Source organism: Cydia strobilella, chromosome 12, assembly GCF_947568885.1.
Source record: "Cydia strobilella chromosome 12, ilCydStro3.1, whole genome shotgun sequence".
Taxonomy (NCBI): domain Eukaryota; kingdom Metazoa; phylum Arthropoda; class Insecta; order Lepidoptera; family Tortricidae; genus Cydia; species Cydia strobilella.
In genome coordinates this window covers 4040334-4057972 of record NC_086052.1, presented here as the reverse complement: position 1 = coordinate 4057972, position 17639 = coordinate 4040334, and the positions used below count along the sequence as shown (strand labels likewise).

General features: G+C 34.4%; 1 protein-coding gene across 1 annotated transcript in view; it reads left to right on the top strand.

The window, feature by feature from the left end:
- The first annotated feature begins 672 nt into the window (after positions 1 to 672).
- LOC134745932 (uncharacterized) overlaps positions 673 to 17639 on the top strand; it is a 234868-nt gene continuing 217901 nt past the window's right edge. The window contains exon 1 of the mRNA XM_063680066.1: positions 673 to 934. Coding sequence (XP_063536136.1) covers positions 706 to 934 — 229 coding nt within the window. The 5' untranslated portion in view covers positions 673 to 705. The remainder of the gene's footprint in view (positions 935 to 17639) is intronic.

Genomic DNA, 17639 nt, shown 5'->3' with positions numbered 1-17639 from the left:
CAAAGAGCGCAAGGAAATCAGTGATAATTATCATATCACACACAGGACACAGGGTCAATTTTACAAAAATAATGAAATACCTAATTAATTTGGTTTTAATTTTAATATTTATGAAAAGAAAAGCTTTCCAATAATATTTTAGATCGATAATATTAATATAGACTAATATAAATTATTTTAGGGAGGGCTTAACTATATCTGCAGCTGACTGTACTTATATACAAAATACGACAGTTCTTGGCCTTATTTTTACAAATTTTACATGCCGGTCTTCCCCGAATCTTATCCAAGTAATCTACATTTTACAATTCTAATAGAAGTGAATTTATTTAAGAGTAAAACTAAAAGTAACTAAGAATAACAACTTATAAATAAATAAATAAATTAAAAAACAAAACTACTCTTAATTAAAAAACATCTAAATAAGGCCCCCGCGGCATTGTGCCAAAGATGCTGGCAGCATTCCCTCGCTGAATGGCAATACTTATGCGCTGCGAGAGAAAGCCGCCAGCTCTCTGGTCACCGGTTGCGTCGACGAGCTTTTTGCTAAGTTCTTTAAAAAGAACTTTTGCGCTTGGACCCATAGAAGTGAATAATATTGTCTAGATAAGTAAAACTAGTGCACCTACACACTAACATTTTCTTTACAGGAACCAACCAGTGAACAAGATGGCGTTACATATGGAACGTTCTTAAACACCAACCATGTCGGAAGCGTCACGGGACGGCCGCTCGCGCAGCCTCGCGCGGCGCGCGTTGTCTGGCTGCGCGCGCGCCGCGTGCTCGCAGCTGGGGCTGGTGGCGCTGGTGGCGCTGTACGTGGTGCTGGGCGCGTTGCTGTTTGAGTACCTGGAGTCGGGCCCGGAGGTGCAGCCGCGGTCCGCGATACAGCGATCGAGGGAGGAGTGCTTGAAGGAGCTCTGGGCTATCACAGGTCAGTTCTAGTGGCGTTATTCATAAAGTTACTGGCCTGAATTAGCTATGAATCGTTTGTCTTTATCTGTCTTGACTTATGTATTTGTAAGAAAGGGATAAAACATAATTTAACTAAATCAGGCCCTTAAAGTTTTATGAATAAGGGGGTTAATCTTTACGAGGAAAGGCCGGCTGAGCCCCTTCTCAGGTTTGAGAGTTTTAGGTAAATATCTCAGTCGCACTGACGGGGGCGGCTATTAAAATCTTGCGCAAAAATCTCAAAAATCGAGTACTGTTTCCTCCTCCAAAGCTTAACCAATCGTAACGAAATTTAGAAATCTAAATGGTAATTCAATTATAGTTTTCAAATCTGATACCAATTAGCCCAAAAAGCAAAGCAGTCCGACACAGATATTGATAATATTAATCTATGTGTAAAAAATCATTGCTAGGGTCAAAACCTACGGAGGTAACAGTCGAATACGTTTGTATGGAAAAATTACCACTGGTCGTGCGTCTTAAGTTTGAATGTAATTAGTAGTAAGTTGCACATAATGGAACAATTGTTCCATTTGGTTACGTCAGATGATGATTTGTTCAGTGAGAGCCGCTCATGAGATAAGTTCTTGAAGGAACTTTATTAACAAAACTTCCGTGAGGCACTGACATATTAACAATATTAAACCGGGTCACTCACGTTTATAAAGTCGATGCTTGCTCGACATGTTTCAACACAGATTAACCATCGACTTTATAAACGTGAGTGACTCGTCGGTTTAATATATTTAAAATGTCTTGAAGGAACTGTATAATACCATAAGGTAAAAATAAATACGAAATCAAAACTTGTCCCAAAAACCTTAGGAACCTATGTAATTTATGTATATCCCCATACGTTTTCGTAACAGACGAAGATTTTTTAGGACGTACAGAGAAATTGCGCTTATTTGTTACAAAATATTGAACTCTCTATCCACCAAATTTTATCGAAATCTGACGAAATAAGAATGCGACTACAATATTGAAATCGGCCCCTAAAGGAAACCTGCATGCCTTCAAAAAAACAAAGAAACATTACGAAAGGAACTTTGCATAAAATATAAGGAACCAATAACTTAAGTAGTTTATCTCCATCCCCCATATTCCTAATTTCCCCAGACTCAGAATGACAAAAGAAATCCATCATTCAGTTGATTCAAATAAAAGAACAGTTGCGTTATGTCCGTTAGTAGTAGTATCTAAGGTACATTAGTCGAAATAATAGGTTAACGGTTAACATGTGACTTTTTTTGGAGAAAAGACAGGTGGGAAAACGAGAGATTAGAGCAGTAGTCGTAGGTGAAATACTTCTTAGTTAGTAAGTTAAAGTACTACTATACTTATAAACTGAAATACCACGGTCGCATTCTGTTCAGTTCAAAAAAAGTATCAATTATTCAGCTATAAAAATATTTAACCATCTACCAGATGAAATTAAAGAGTCTGAAGACCTGAGAATATTCTCCAAGAATCTTAAAAGCTATTTGGCTACGAGGCCTTTCTACAGTCTCGATGAGTATTTTGGTAAATTATATGACTAATTAGTGCTTTTGAAATTTTATAAAATATGCTTATACCCGTGTTTTTTTTTGATTTCCGTTAATTTTAAGGGGAGATTCTTCAGGTTAAATAAAGTTAATTTCTCTAAGAAACTAGTGTTTTAACTCTTACGGTTTTTGAGATATTCAATAAATAAATTTAATTGCTGAACCTGTGTAAAAGATTCTTCATTGCCTCTAAATTTTATTTATTTTTAAGTTTCGTCAGTAAAGAGTTTTCCATTGATAGCTATTCACTACAAGAAGGTTACTGAGGTGAGTTAGTTTGACAATTCCGACATTACCTACTTTTCTTTCATTATGTGTCACACTAACTTTTACGTAACTCTAAAGGACCTCTTACAATGCAATATTCATTTATTTTGTATGAAAAAGGAAAAAAATTTTTTTTTTTTAATTTTACAAAAAGCGATATACCAGGTAGCTTCTATTAATGTACCAAGCAACGTGTCGAATTTAACGGAAATCAAAAACAACACGGTATAGTTATTAAATAGCTTTATTTTATTATTAATTCATCTGTTTTTAAGCGTATATTTATCATTAATCGTGTAAAATCTAATTATCAATATTATTAAATGTGACATCTTTACGTTAGGTAGGACATTGATCAGCCTTTTGTCAATTTATGTTATTCAGAATTTCATTTTCAATGTTATGCATATTTAGGCTAAGTTATTTTATTGTATACAATTTTGCATGATACTTGTATCTTAAGAAAGCAAATAAAGAACTGAAACTGAAACTGAAATAGATAACATACACTAAAGAAAAAGTGACCAAGTCCACCGGTGGCCGAGGCGGGAATCGATCCCGCGTCTTCAGCTTACGCGGCTAACGTCCTAACCACTAGACCAACAATCCAAAATATTTAATAAAATAATTTGATTTGTTTCCGAATTTGTCTTAAGCTTTCTGTCAAAAACTTTAATATGCTTAACTTTAATAAGCAAAGTAAATACCTAAATATTACCTAATTACAATCGTGTGTTACTGTTGACAAATGTCTGGGCAACCTTAATGGCAAAAAAAAAATTTGCTGGCCCATTTTAAGCTAATAATTACACAAGATTAAATTTAGAGCATATTTTACTAACCGGTTACGTCTGTTCAGTTGTGATAAGGCGATATATTAAAAAAATATTTAGATGAGTAAATCCGCCGTTAACATAAGGAGGGAAAAATCTTGATAACGCTCAAATATTAAAATGTTATTACTGCGTTGGTGACGTCTAATTTGTTAAGGGGGCATGATACCTGGGGAATTTTGACATCAAATTATAAGAGTGCTCATTATGAGAAAATTGCAAAGTAGGTATAATACCATTAATACCAACACAACCATAACTGAGTGTCATGTAATAATTTTTTTTTACATTTTACGTCTATTATATAGTTATTTTTTATTGTCGTGATACTCTTAAGAGTCCTCATTTTTCTTTCTGACATTACTGACAAAACTGATACTGACATTATGGAAAACATTTATCGAAATTTGATGTATATTAACCACGTTTGACTTTTTTTTGGATATTTTGATTATTTTAAAAATTAGGAGCGAAAAACAGATTTCATTCAAATTTTTAAATGCTTACTCTTATAATAATTAAAACTTCGAAATAAATCAAACGTAGGGCCATAGCCGTGGTTGTTATACAAAAAAAATGTTTCAAGATATTTTCAATAATGTTAAAATCCAGAGATAAAAAGGTATGAAAAGGCGATTTCGCGCGGGTCCTCCATTTTAATTTAATTTTTAATTTTCTTAATTTCTACTAGCCGTTGATTGAAAAAAATATTGAACATTCTTTTTATTCCATTGTACCAATTTTAATTTGTATGTAAAAATGTATCGTACTTGATACACCCCTACATATAATATTAAAAGTAGATAAACTACTGAACGAATGTTGATGAAACTTGGTATGTAGCAAAGCTTAACCTTTCATATGAAAATAACAAAAACATAATAGTAAAATAAGTATTTTTATTGCTTTCAATTTGGTATACAAAGATAATAACTAATAAGAGCAGGTGTAAGTACCAAGTAGGTTGAATCCACCGCTTTCAGCTTCTGACTTGATATCAATTTCCTTTCCAATTATACCTAATTAGGAGAATTTCGGGTAATATCGCCACGCCACGCTCTGTAGCTCCGTACACAGTTTGCTCCAGAAATTCGTTAAAATTAACACATGATTAATGATATGATTCGGGTCCATCTTGTGAGCTGAAGAATTTCAGGCATAGGTCTTATCTCTTGTATAAGCAAGTATAGTTAACGCTATCTCTACTGAGCTCGTTCACTTACCTGTACTAACAATGGCATTCTGTTAAACAAAAGCCATTATTTATTTTGTGTGAGCGCGTGGCCTTTGTGCCTGAGGCTCACACACAATTGGCCACGCACGCAGGCACAAAGGCCACGCGCTCACACAAAAGAAATAATGGCTTTTGTTTAACAGAATGTCATTGTTAGTACAGGTAAGTGAACGAGCTCAGTAGAGATAGCGTTAACTATACCTCCATAGATGCGCTCTAAATCCTCCCACGTGCCTTTAGCGGAATCAAATCGCACTATTTTCTGCAGAAAGTCATCGGAATGTAGTGAATAAAATTAAAATTGCCTTGAGGACTACTAAAATTTTAAGCCTCCAGGTGTTAAATATCGGGATGCTAATTTTCTTATTTGAATCATTCTCGTGTTTAATGCTTGCTCCATTTTAATTTGGTTACACTTTAAAATTAATAGAGAAAAAAAAACTTATAATATCTGTTTACGACATTTACTTTTATGTAACAGTAAACAACAGTTGAGTTGGCTGGCAGTTCTAACCTAGCAAGGTTAGAACTGCCAGGATAAATATTTGCTATTCGCAGTAAAATCTAAGTAGCGAATTTTCTTTACTAGATAAACATAAAGAATAATGTCAAAAGACTATGAACTCTACCTACTAGAATTTTACTAAAGTACATTTTTGCTGATTCTATTTGAATTTGACAGAAGCCCTACCGTATTTGAGGTTAATAAGGTCTACTGTCCTTAAAATTCTGTATGAAATTACAAGCAAATATCAGCCTTAATGAATTAAGTATTTAATCCGTGATGTTCGAAAACACAAAGTCGTATGCTTATTTTAAAGACTATGAACTTTGAGTACAAGGAATAAAGTAGAATTTTACTAATGCTGTAATGCTGTATCGCGACATGCTAAGGACAGCCCAAAATTTTGGGGCGATAGAATAAAAGTTTCACTTAACTTAGATTGATTACTACAAGTTATTAACTTGTAGTTGGTAATCAATTACTGCAATGTTTTTTTAACAGTAATTTAAATTCAGAATAAAAGTTTCACAACTTAGATTGATTACTACAAGTTATTAACTTGTAGTTGGTAATCAATTACTGCAATGTAGGTAATGTTTTTTTTAACAGTAATTTAAATTCAGACTTATTATTTTCACGTCTGATGGCTTCAGGCAAACTATTAAGTGCTGTGCTGTAAATGTAGAGCAGAAATAGTAGATTGTGTCACAAGGGAGCAAAATGACATATTTACGGCGAGGGCGTACAATTGACTCCTAAACGAAGCCAAGGATTCTATAATAGAATCCCGAGAGTAGCGAGATATTCTAAAGTAGAATCCTGAGCGTAGTGAGGGATTCAAGTGTGTTACGCCCAAGATGGAAATAATTTTGCTACCATGTGACACATATTGCTTTTCACATCACCTATGAGGTAATTATAATGTTTAAAACTATTATTTAAGCTAAAAAAATAATGCGAAATAAATGTAAAAATTATGCCCTAGAACAGAAAAGTGTTACTTTGATCCCTCCTAGCAGGGAAGAAAAGTGCCACTTTGATCCCTCCTAGCACGGAAGGAAAAGCCCTTTTTCGAATTGGTGATGTGAAAAAAATAGTGAAAATTCGGTCACGATCCTTATCATACGTAAACAAACCAAACAAGCCTCATTAAGCTTACTGTGCGGCTTAGTCAATTTGTGTAAGAATATTTATTTATTTATGTGTTTTCTGTCAGTATCTGTTATAACATATGTAACTGTTATACCATGTCATTAATAAGCTTCGACCTACTTACTCGTACGTATAAAATTGTTTATTTTAATAAACACTCGATAATTAAAATAGGTTTCAGAAAATTTTCGCAATCAAAACACGGTATTCATTTCATTCCCTACACAAATAAACATTCGCTGTTTTCGCGAAAATATCGCGGTGTCGGATGTTGTTCTCGTATTTTAATTAATACCGTGTAAAAGCTATATAGGTAAATTTTCACTGGAAACAGTTGTAACTTGGTTTTAAAATTTGACAGAAATAAAGAATAAACTGAATATTTGCTGTTGCGGAATTTATTAACTCTATCTATCGCTCGTGGTTCAGTTTTGGAATCTTTCGCTTGCTTGGGTATCAAGCAATATTAGCACGAGGGGTTAAACAACAAATCTGCCCCGCCCCCGTAAAACAAATAACTATTAAAACTCCAAAAATCTCAGGTAATACCACAGAATAAATAATAGTACTTGGTACAGACGGTTCACTCTCTAACAAAACGATAGATATGACCGCTATTACGATAGATATGACCGCTAGGTGGCGCACGCGCGAGCAGGCGTCCGTTCCGTAGCGGTGCGCGGCAACTAATAGTAGCCATAGGGCTGGACACCAAAATTGGTGTGGGCCGCATGTACTTGTAGCGACGCGATGAAATCGCGGAGTGAGCCACGCCTGGTAATACCTAATAATTCACAAAAGTAACAACGATATTATGCAAATACCCACACACAAAAATCATAACATTAAATTCAAATCTGTCACACTCGCAAAACTCTGACAGTGACAACATTCACAAAATCAGCTTAGGACAGATACAAAACATTAATTAGATTTCATAGAAATCGAAAACAATAGACGTTTAATTTTACTAATCGTTTGGCGAAGCGTTGTCTCAAATGCGTTTACGTGCGAAATTAATTATGAAGGTTGTACATGTTGTACAATTTAAAATTGAATGTGATATAATTTTTGACTTGGCAATTCAGAATTTGTAAAATGTCGAGTATCATTTAGATGTTGATAAGTCGTGCACATACCCATAGCCCAAAATTAGAGCATTTTGTTGATTACAAAAATATTTTATTTTTATCGTGGGTCTGATTTGATTGAATAACTATATACATTCATTAATTCTGTTTAACAAAAAATTTGTATATCTTAGCAAACGTTGAGCTTTGTTGGCAAACAGTTTTCATAATATTTGTGACTCAAAATGTTCGCATTTCATGCCGAATATTCGGTGCTTCGACCGAGAGGGGCCGAATATTCGGTATTGGGTCAAAACAGTGGTTTTCGGGGCTAAATTTTGCTAAACTTTCCCAAATCCTATCAACTGTTTTTGCATAACGTGGAACAGATATCGAAACTGCGATAACACCAATGTGTTTAGGAATATATTGTTTAATGTAGCAACTTTGTACGTAAGATGTACATTCTTCCATTCACAGGGATATTCAGGGGCTAATGTTATTCAGTCACTTCCGATTGAAATACCCTCACTTCTAAAACACTTCGACAGTACCGTAATGGCTGACATATTGTGTCCTTCGCGATAAATTAATTTAAAGTTAAAATATCATCGTACCCCTTAGATGTCTCTGCCTTAAGGATCCTATATTTCCATAATTTCCATAACTAGACAGTAACAGACTGATAAAGTGAGAAAGGAGAGCAAAAGAAGAAACTGCGGGCCCGTACAACGAGGGATTACCAGGTTACTCTATCTCACTTACAAGGTAGTCTCTTAAAACCCTTATTTTCGAGCACATTTTGTTCTTTCCTCGTTCTGCTCCTAACACTATGTGTTGCTCCAATGTTGCCCTTAACACATCTTTTCGAAGTTCGTTAACGATTTCCCTTGTTTAAAGTTTATTTATAAATTTATAAGCAGCTCAAGCCAAGAGCTTGACTTAAAAACTTATTATGCGTTCCTTAATGTTCAATTATGCACGAAGCCATAATTAAGAGGTAAGAAACTTTGTGTGTTTTATACATATTTACAGTAGAACTTCGTTATGGGAAGGTTTCAAGCTAGAGCCGCTAGCGGTCGTTAAATACCACTTCGTATTAATGAGATTTTGAAGTTAATAAGTTCAATATCATAATCGTTTCATATTTCGTAGCTGCTTATCGGAGTTATCGGCGATGAAAACCTAGGCCTAGATTTCCCCTTGATAACTAATTTCTTGTTATATAAAAAAATATTTATTTTGAAAAGTCTTTGACAGCTTCCCGAGCAGACTAAAAAGGAAATGACGATATTAATGAAAAAACTAAAAAGTAAATTATAGAATTCTTGACGAAATTATACAGGGCCATCTAGTGCCTGAAAACCTATTTAATCGGCCAAAGTTTTGCAGATAAAGGGGAACATTCTTCTGTATGCACAAACAGGATAGGTAACAAATAATCTCTCGCCCTTAATAAAACAATCAATATTAGGGGACATCTTACACAGATCCACGGTTGATCAACAACCATGCCCCAAAATAAGCAGAGCTTGTACTATGGGTGCTAGGCGACGATATGCATACTTATGTAGATAAATACATACTACATGAAACCCATGACTCGGGAACAAATATTTGTGTTCAACCCAGGACCATTGGCTTCACAGGCAGGGTCACTATAGTATACCCACTAGGCCAGCCCGGTTGTCGAACTTAATGCATAACATTTGCTAATATAACATACTTATACCGTTTTCGTTCCGTCGGGGGCAAAAAATAAACAAAAAATTATTCAGGTCAAAATCGTGAATACAATTACACATGACATGTCATGAAAAAAGACGCGAGAGCGAATACGAATTTGAAAGCAATTTCTGAAAACGCGATAACTCGCTTTAATATTCACGTCGTGCGGGATCCTCGCGATATATGTCGAGTGTACTCTATTATACCATAATATAAAGGAAGAAAGTAGTATAATATATTAAACATTAAATAATTTAATTTTGTATCAAGAAACGTCTTAAGCGCTGATGCCTAGGTAGCAAGGTGACGTCAGCGACGTACAAGTGACCTCATAATGACGTCATTTATACGTCATAATGACGTAACGGACGTCATAATGACGTCTAAATGCTACCTGGGTGGTGGCTTAGTGGTAAGAGCGTGCGACTTGCAATCCCGCGGGTTCAAACCCCGGCTCGTACCAATGAGTTTTTCGGAACTTATGTACGAAATATCATTTGATATTTACCACTCGCTTTTCGGTGAAGGAAAACATCGTGAGGAAACCGGACTAATCCCAATAAGGCCTAGTTTCCCCTCTGGGTTGCAAGGTCTGATGGCAGTCGCTTTCGTAAAAACTAGTGCCTACGCCAATTCCTGGGATTAGTTGCCAAGCGGACCCCAGGCTCCCATGAGCCGTGGCAAAAATGCCGGGACAACGCGAGGAAGATGATGATGTATCAAGAAGCGTCAGCGAACGATGCTATTAAGCTTAGAAATAAATTAAAAGTGAAAAAATTCACTGCCTTAGGTGGGATTTGAACCCACGACCACTGGATCAATATTCGCTCCATTGGGTACGGTCTTGGTGGCTCAGATAGAAGACTGTACTAATGATCCAGTGGTCGTGGGTTCAAGTCACACCTAAGACAGTAATTTTTCCACTTTTAATTTATTAAATAATTTTACCGTTTAGACACTTGTTTTACGAGTACGCGGCAGTACGCGATACACGGCCGTCGTGAACGCTGCTCGCACTGTTAGTACTTGAGAAAGCTCTCTGCCTCACTCAGGCACTGTTAGTGCTTGAAAATGGAGACCTAGGCTCTCCAAAACATGTCGTGCGAGTGACTAAAAATACGTGAGTGAAACCGCTAAGTTAGCTAAGTTAATATGTCTCACGATAGTTTAAATTCGATCAATACATCGAACTTTACATATTGCGAGAAAGATGTGATCGCTTTCTGCGTGACAAGCGCAAAGTTACTGATTATGGATCATAAATTCATATTAAGTACACTTGTTGTCAAATAAAAAATTCTAGGTAAACGTACCAGCTAACCTTGGAACTAGAGTTGGGAACAAATCGAGTCTTATGAGTCCAAATTAGACGAACAAGTCAGTTTTATAAATAAGACTCGGTTAAGAAAAAAATAAGTTTATGAAGTCGTACCTGTTTTTGCACACAACACAAGCGACTAAATAAGAATCAGATAACAGGCGGTCTTATTGCTAAAAAGCTATCTCTTCCAGACATCCTTTACTAATGTTGACACTCCAGGAAATGATTTGTTAAGGAAAACAAACTTAGGACATCAGAAAATTTTAATCCGCCATTAAACATACAGTCTGTTTTCCAAACGGGTGGCAGCACTGTCTGCCAACTCTTTCAGATACTAAGCCTAAATCTACATTTAAGTTTATACAATCATGTTTCAATCTGAGTTATTTAGCTGCATATTCGAAAGATCTTTGTCTGACTCGTAATTATTTACATATTAAGTATTAGCCTTCTGAAAATGCCACTAATACTAAGTTTACTGAGTTTTGTGGATAAAGTCCTTAAGATAGGACTCAAAAGACTCGAGTACCGTAAAATGGGGTGAGTAGGGTTCGCGGGGAGAGTTGGGTTATGAATGGGGAGAGAAGGTTTGAAAGGGGGGTAAGATGAGTTTTTAGTGCTACTGCTACAAAAATAATGTATTCCAATTTAAAATGGAGCTATAGTAATACTCATAATTTAAAAAAAACGATCCAACAATCTTCCAAATCTCATCCCAATTACGAGGGACTACGGGGTGAGGTGGTTTTTCCTTTTTATCGTCAAAGTTATGAAATGGAACTACCCAAAATAAAATAAAATGTTATCGAGGTTTGAATGTCAGTTTTGTTCCTACTTACCCCATTTTACGTTACTGAGTTTTGTGGATTAAATCCTTAAGTCCTCAAAAGACTCGAATATTTACCAACTCTACTTGAGACTCTTATTTTCACGCTGTTTCATAAAAAATGTATTGACACCCTGGCATACGCATCAATTACTTAAGGCTGCAGGGAGCACAAAGAAAAAACGTCGAAGAATTTATATTATGTAAGCGTAAATTCGTTTAAATTTGGGGAGAAAAATACGGTTCGGCGACATGCGGTCCAATATTGTCAGGTATTGGAATTAATCGATTGAAATATGTATTAGGAATACAACAAAAAACTTGTTTTAGCTTATTTCAATATAACCCAATTAAACCAGGTAGCAAAGTGACGTCAGCGACGTCATAATGACGTAATTATGACGTCATTATGACATCATTATGACGTCGCTGACATCATAGTGACGTATATATGCTACCTGGGAACTACCCAAACAACATACAGATTAATTGTCTACAGTACAACAAGAAATGAAAATATGTATAGTGCGACATAAAATAGTAGAAATTAAATAAAATGGAATTTAAAAAATTCTGTACTAAATTGTTGCCATGTTTAAGCATTTTACGTCAAAAATGTGAAAGTTACGTAGGAAGTGGCGCCCTCATTTATTTTCTAAAATGTCTTGTCAGACTATAGATTAGTATAAGTCTATCTGATAGACAGAATACTTCTTTATTGATAAAAGTAAATTAACCTCGCGCCTCTTACTAAACGGTATATGATTGTGACGTCACGATCACGAAGCCGTCTTGAAGCATGGAAAACAAGAAAAATGCTATTTTGACGGTGAAATGTCGCGTTTATGTATACAATAAAATACAAATAAGTTATCTTTATTGTATACCTCAATAAAAAACCAATACAGAAAGAAAACAGCCAACAGAAGTAGAGGTAAACAACGGGCGGTTTTATCGCTAAAAAGCGATCTCTTCCAGACAACCTTACGTTTTTAGGGTTCCGTACCCAAAGTGTAAAAATGGGACTACGACGTAAGACTCCGCTGTCCGTCTGTCTATCACCAGGCTGTTTCTCATGAACCGTGATAGCTATATAGACAGTTGAAATTTTCACAGATGATGTATTTCTGTGCAGACTGTAACACTCTCCCACCACTCTCCCTAACTAACCCTAGTCAGCTAAACCTAGACTTGCCTAAAATACTAAAAATTCCAATAAGAAAATCTAAAAATCTAAAAAACTTTAAAAATACCGCAATCCGTAATTACCTTTATTAATTATTATAAAATAATGTAAATAACCTAAATCAAATCTAAATATATAAGTTAATATCTTGAATTGGATCAGTAGATTGGCCAAATGATCGTCTTGTGTTTATGTAGAACCCTTCGTCATAACCGTTAATAGTAACCGAAATCCTTTTCGCATAATAGGAAAGAGTTATGAATAATACGCCTAAAAATCCTAATAATGATAAATAATTAATAAAACGTGAATTATGCCAGTGTAAAATAAGTCAGAGTATTTAGAAAGATCATTGTAAGTTTAAATACAGTTTGTAAAACAAATGTAAAGTACATCTTAATCAAATGAAGTCTTATTTAAATTGCAATCAATAAATAGTAAATAAAACATAATTTTATAAGTCTGTAGAATGTCTTAGTTAAATCTTCAATAATGTATGTCAAAATAAGTAAAGTCTGTCGAATGTAATAGTCAGATGGTCAAAGTACGATCACTAATAAATGTCACATTACAAATATTTTTGTTTTTGGGGTATAGATGTCGCCCGCTCCGCCGCGACTATCCGTGGTCATCATCCAGTTGCCAGGGCAGACCCCCGCCCCAGTTCTGAAGGAACTATCATGTGGTCCTGAAGGGACATCTTTTCATAATGACAGGGCTACTTCGTCATTTGCCCTGAACATTATTTTATGACATTTTTCGTCATAAATGAGAGGACATCAAAGGGACAATTTAACATAACAAAATACTGGTAGTTAGAGCAGCTGTATTTGATCCACTCCAATTTCCCAGAATACTGTAATTTTGTAGTATATTTTAGTAGGTATTCAATGAAATAATATTAACCAAACTATAGTTGTAGTCATTTTGAATCACCTTTCGGACCAAAATAAACCACGATCTTGCTCTGCATCGATCTAGCTTGGGTAAATCACTCATTGATATATATTTCCAATAATAAAGTTTTATGATAATATGACCTTATTAGTATTTTTAAGGTCGAATGTGAAAATTACAGATCTCTAGAAAACAGAATGAAGTCGTCATACAGACTGCCAAGGGACAGGCAAAACAAATATTTCTTTTACAAACAAATTGATTCTACAATACTAATTTATATTGTGGTTATTTGTTATGTTTTTCCCACAATATATTTTTCTACCAGTAGTGTTGCAAAGGACCAAATTATATTCAAAGTCATAAATATGTCAAGTTTGTCAATAAGTCATAAATAAGTGGATGTAATACAATTCTAACAATCCCTAAACCCACACTATATCCTAGCTACCGCTATTTAAATTTAACCCATAAACCCATAATTATACTCGTACTATGTAGTTTAAATAGCCATAAATATATCGGAAGCGAACCTAGCTAACTACTGTGAAAATCTAATGGCTTTGTTATATAAAAATTATAAACCTTGATCAATCCTACAATTCCCTAAACCATACAAAAATAAACCCTAGCCCTAACAGTTAAACTAACCAACTAATCTATCGATATAATTGCAAACTAACATCCCGGGATGTACATTTAATTTACTCGCGTAATTTCTCGATGTGCAATGAGAAATTCCTAGGCTACAGCTAACTAAGACGAGTGGAGACACCTCGATTTAGAACTGACCCCCTATTTCTCCACGTGGACCAGCATCAGCGATAGGGTTTGGGACAGCCGATGTAGGTCGGGAAAAAGGTAATGGGATAGTTGGTCTAGAATCTGGCTTTTTTAAGAAGTCTAGGTGACAACCCAAATTGTCCAGACCCCAGGGGTTAGAACCTGTCCTTGTAAACCCAGGAACTGTCAGGGACCCACCTGAAATTATCAACCCAGCGCAGTAGGAGAATTAAGACTGTCGTTGTCACCGTAAGGTACCCGCCCTATCTCTCCATCTGCCCAGCACTGTACTGGATCGGAATTAGTTCTCTCTACCCCATAAATTATTTAAGAAAGCTGTGAGATAAATTGCAAAACTAACTTTAAAATAATATATAAAGTACTCCAACCAAAATCATTCCAGAGCTAAATATCACTAAAATAATCCAGGTCAAAACACTATATATATTAAGCACAATTAAAACATAAATTAATAAATTGCACTATGAACCAAACATGACTTTACAACCTTTAATAATATATTGATTTGTAAGTAAAATTTCACCAATATATTTACTTACATTAGCACTTGTCTGGGCACAAATCAACAAACAACTAATAATTACAATTCACTAAATAGTTTATAAATGACACTATGAACAAAACAAACTTTACAATCTTATTAAATTTATTCATTTATAATTTAGACCTCACTAGTATTATATCAAACACTAGCGCTTGTTTAAACCACAAACCAATAAAACAATTAAACCGACTAAATAAACACAATCTAAAATGCACTTCTCTAAAAATATTCAAGTTAAACCCCACGATAGATTACACCATATTATGCTCCAATCCGAACTCTACCAGCATCATAAGATACTAGCAAAATCTAGACCAGGACACAATATAGGTAACCTAAATAGACCTAACCTACACTAGAGAACTTCCTCCAACGCTTCGCGAATGGCCACGAGAATTCCCCGCAAAGGGGTTTTATGAAATCCCTACCCAGATCCCGATTTCCCCGCTCTAGCAAACTCCTTGCACCCCATTGGTAACACCTAAACCAATCCTGAATTTCATGATTCCGTACTATCCTATACAAATTACTCTTTATTTCCTAATTAACATAAGGTCCAAATTGACCTACTTAATGGGTGTAGCCAAAACTATTCCTTCTCGTCGGTGGGATGTCTTTAAAATTTTTATTCTAAACGTCTTTGTTTTTCTATATAGACACATATTGTAGGGATACGCCCTTTTTTTAATTCTTAATAATATGGTTCAATTTTGCATAGAATATTTTACAGTCATAACTTAACTTTTATCGTTACCGTGAAATCCAAGTTGGTATTTTAAACAAACACTTGAAATTAATAACCAAACTAACTTTGCACAAAAATTTATAACGCAAAAAGCTTCATGACATTGAAATAAAGTTCAAATTATTTTAAAAATAAGTTTCTTAATATATTGGTTTACTATATCAGCTAAACTCTCCAAGTGGTGTATCTAGAATTTCAAATAGCAAGGTCCACTTAAGATATGAAAAGAAATATAGTTGTTTGAATTACCGTGAGACACAAGAATGGAATTTAACCGACTTAAAATAGAACAATATTATGTTTACATATAATGCTAACATGGAAAGGGAGCCTCTGACATGTTACAATCGCCTCCCAAAATTTGCTGTAGCTTAAATATATTAATGATATATTTGCGAAAGTAAATTTTCGAAACAAACCAAAATAAGAAAAATAATTGTATTGAAAATAATGCATTTAGACTAATAAGAACCTTTTTTAACATTCTTCCCTTCTGTGTGTGCCTTTTTTTTTGTTGCGGCTGTGTGTAGTGTGTGTTTAAACCAAACAAAAGAATGAACATTTCTGAAAGTATAAGTTTACAAGTTCAGTCATGTTAAAAATAAACAATCAAAAACGCAACCAGTTAATCTTGCCTCACAAGAAAGTAGAAGTTGTGCTTGTAGTACATTTGTCCTACTCTTCTACCGATCCGAATGATACATACGCACGCTTCCGACTTTAGTCTACATTTTAACGACCAAGAAAGGAATAGAACGTATCTCTCTTTAAAACAAGATTGAACTTTTTACCAAGGAGCATTCTATGCCACTCGAGGGATCACTATCTTTAAAAGATTTAATTCCAACACCGAAACTCATGACTTATGTCCTCAAAACGCCTTTCCTAGTCTGGAGAATGTACATCATTAACGGGACGTTAAAATAAAAGATTAAGCTCTGCTTAACCCTTAGCTTCTATAATGAAGCGCCAAATAAATTGATGTATTATAAACATTTTACTGTAATATTTTAAGAATATTGTAATATAAAAAAAAAATATATCAATAAATGAGTATGAGTATTGTATAAAATAAAAAACCAAAATAGTACTGACCAATAAAAAAGCACAAATAATCATTAAATTGATTCGAAATGAGCACAACTAATCATTAAATTGATAATACATGTCATATTTAAACATTTTCAAAACTCACTTCGCATTATGCTTTTCCATATGAAGAAAGCACTATGACGTCACATTAATGATGGGTGTGTGAGTTTCTAGATCTGATGTTGTGTGTAGTATAGAGATAACACGGCGGCAGTCGATAAATCTGCAAATATGCTCTTTTTTTAGCGAGCCTAACCTAACACCAAACTACCGTTTTATCTCTCTTTTGTAAAGTGTAATGTCTCAGTTAGAATGTCAAAAAGGTATTCTGATTTTAGTCTTGCTATTTTCTCAGGGCCCTGCATACATTTTTTTTTGTTTCAACAAACAAAACATCATATTTATGCATCTACATTCTCACTTCCACACGCCCCTGAAACTCTAACAAAACTTCCGCTAATAAAATAATTGTAATATAAAAATTATTAATAATACGTCAACTTTTATGAAAATTTACCGTTAGCAAACATATAATCAATATATCTCTAAAGAACTACTATATTCTTTTACGACTATTACCCAAAAAAAAAATTACCAAAGCAATATACTACAGTCAAAGTTTAATTATGAAAGGAAAACTACACTACTAATGCATTTACTTTCCATTAAAATAAAATAACTATGGAGAGCCTAGCAAACTAATAATAAAACATGAAATTATTTGAAATCAACAAAATTAAATTAAAGTGTTTGTCATAAAAGAACAATTTGATGTTATAATAAGTTACAATTACCAGCTATAAAAAATAAAATTGAAAATTTAATTGGATACTACTGAAATAAAATCTAATGTTTGTAATTTTAATTGAAATTCAATATTTATTTTTAAACCTAACCTAAATATTAAATTCCCGCTTAATTAGATCTAAATGCA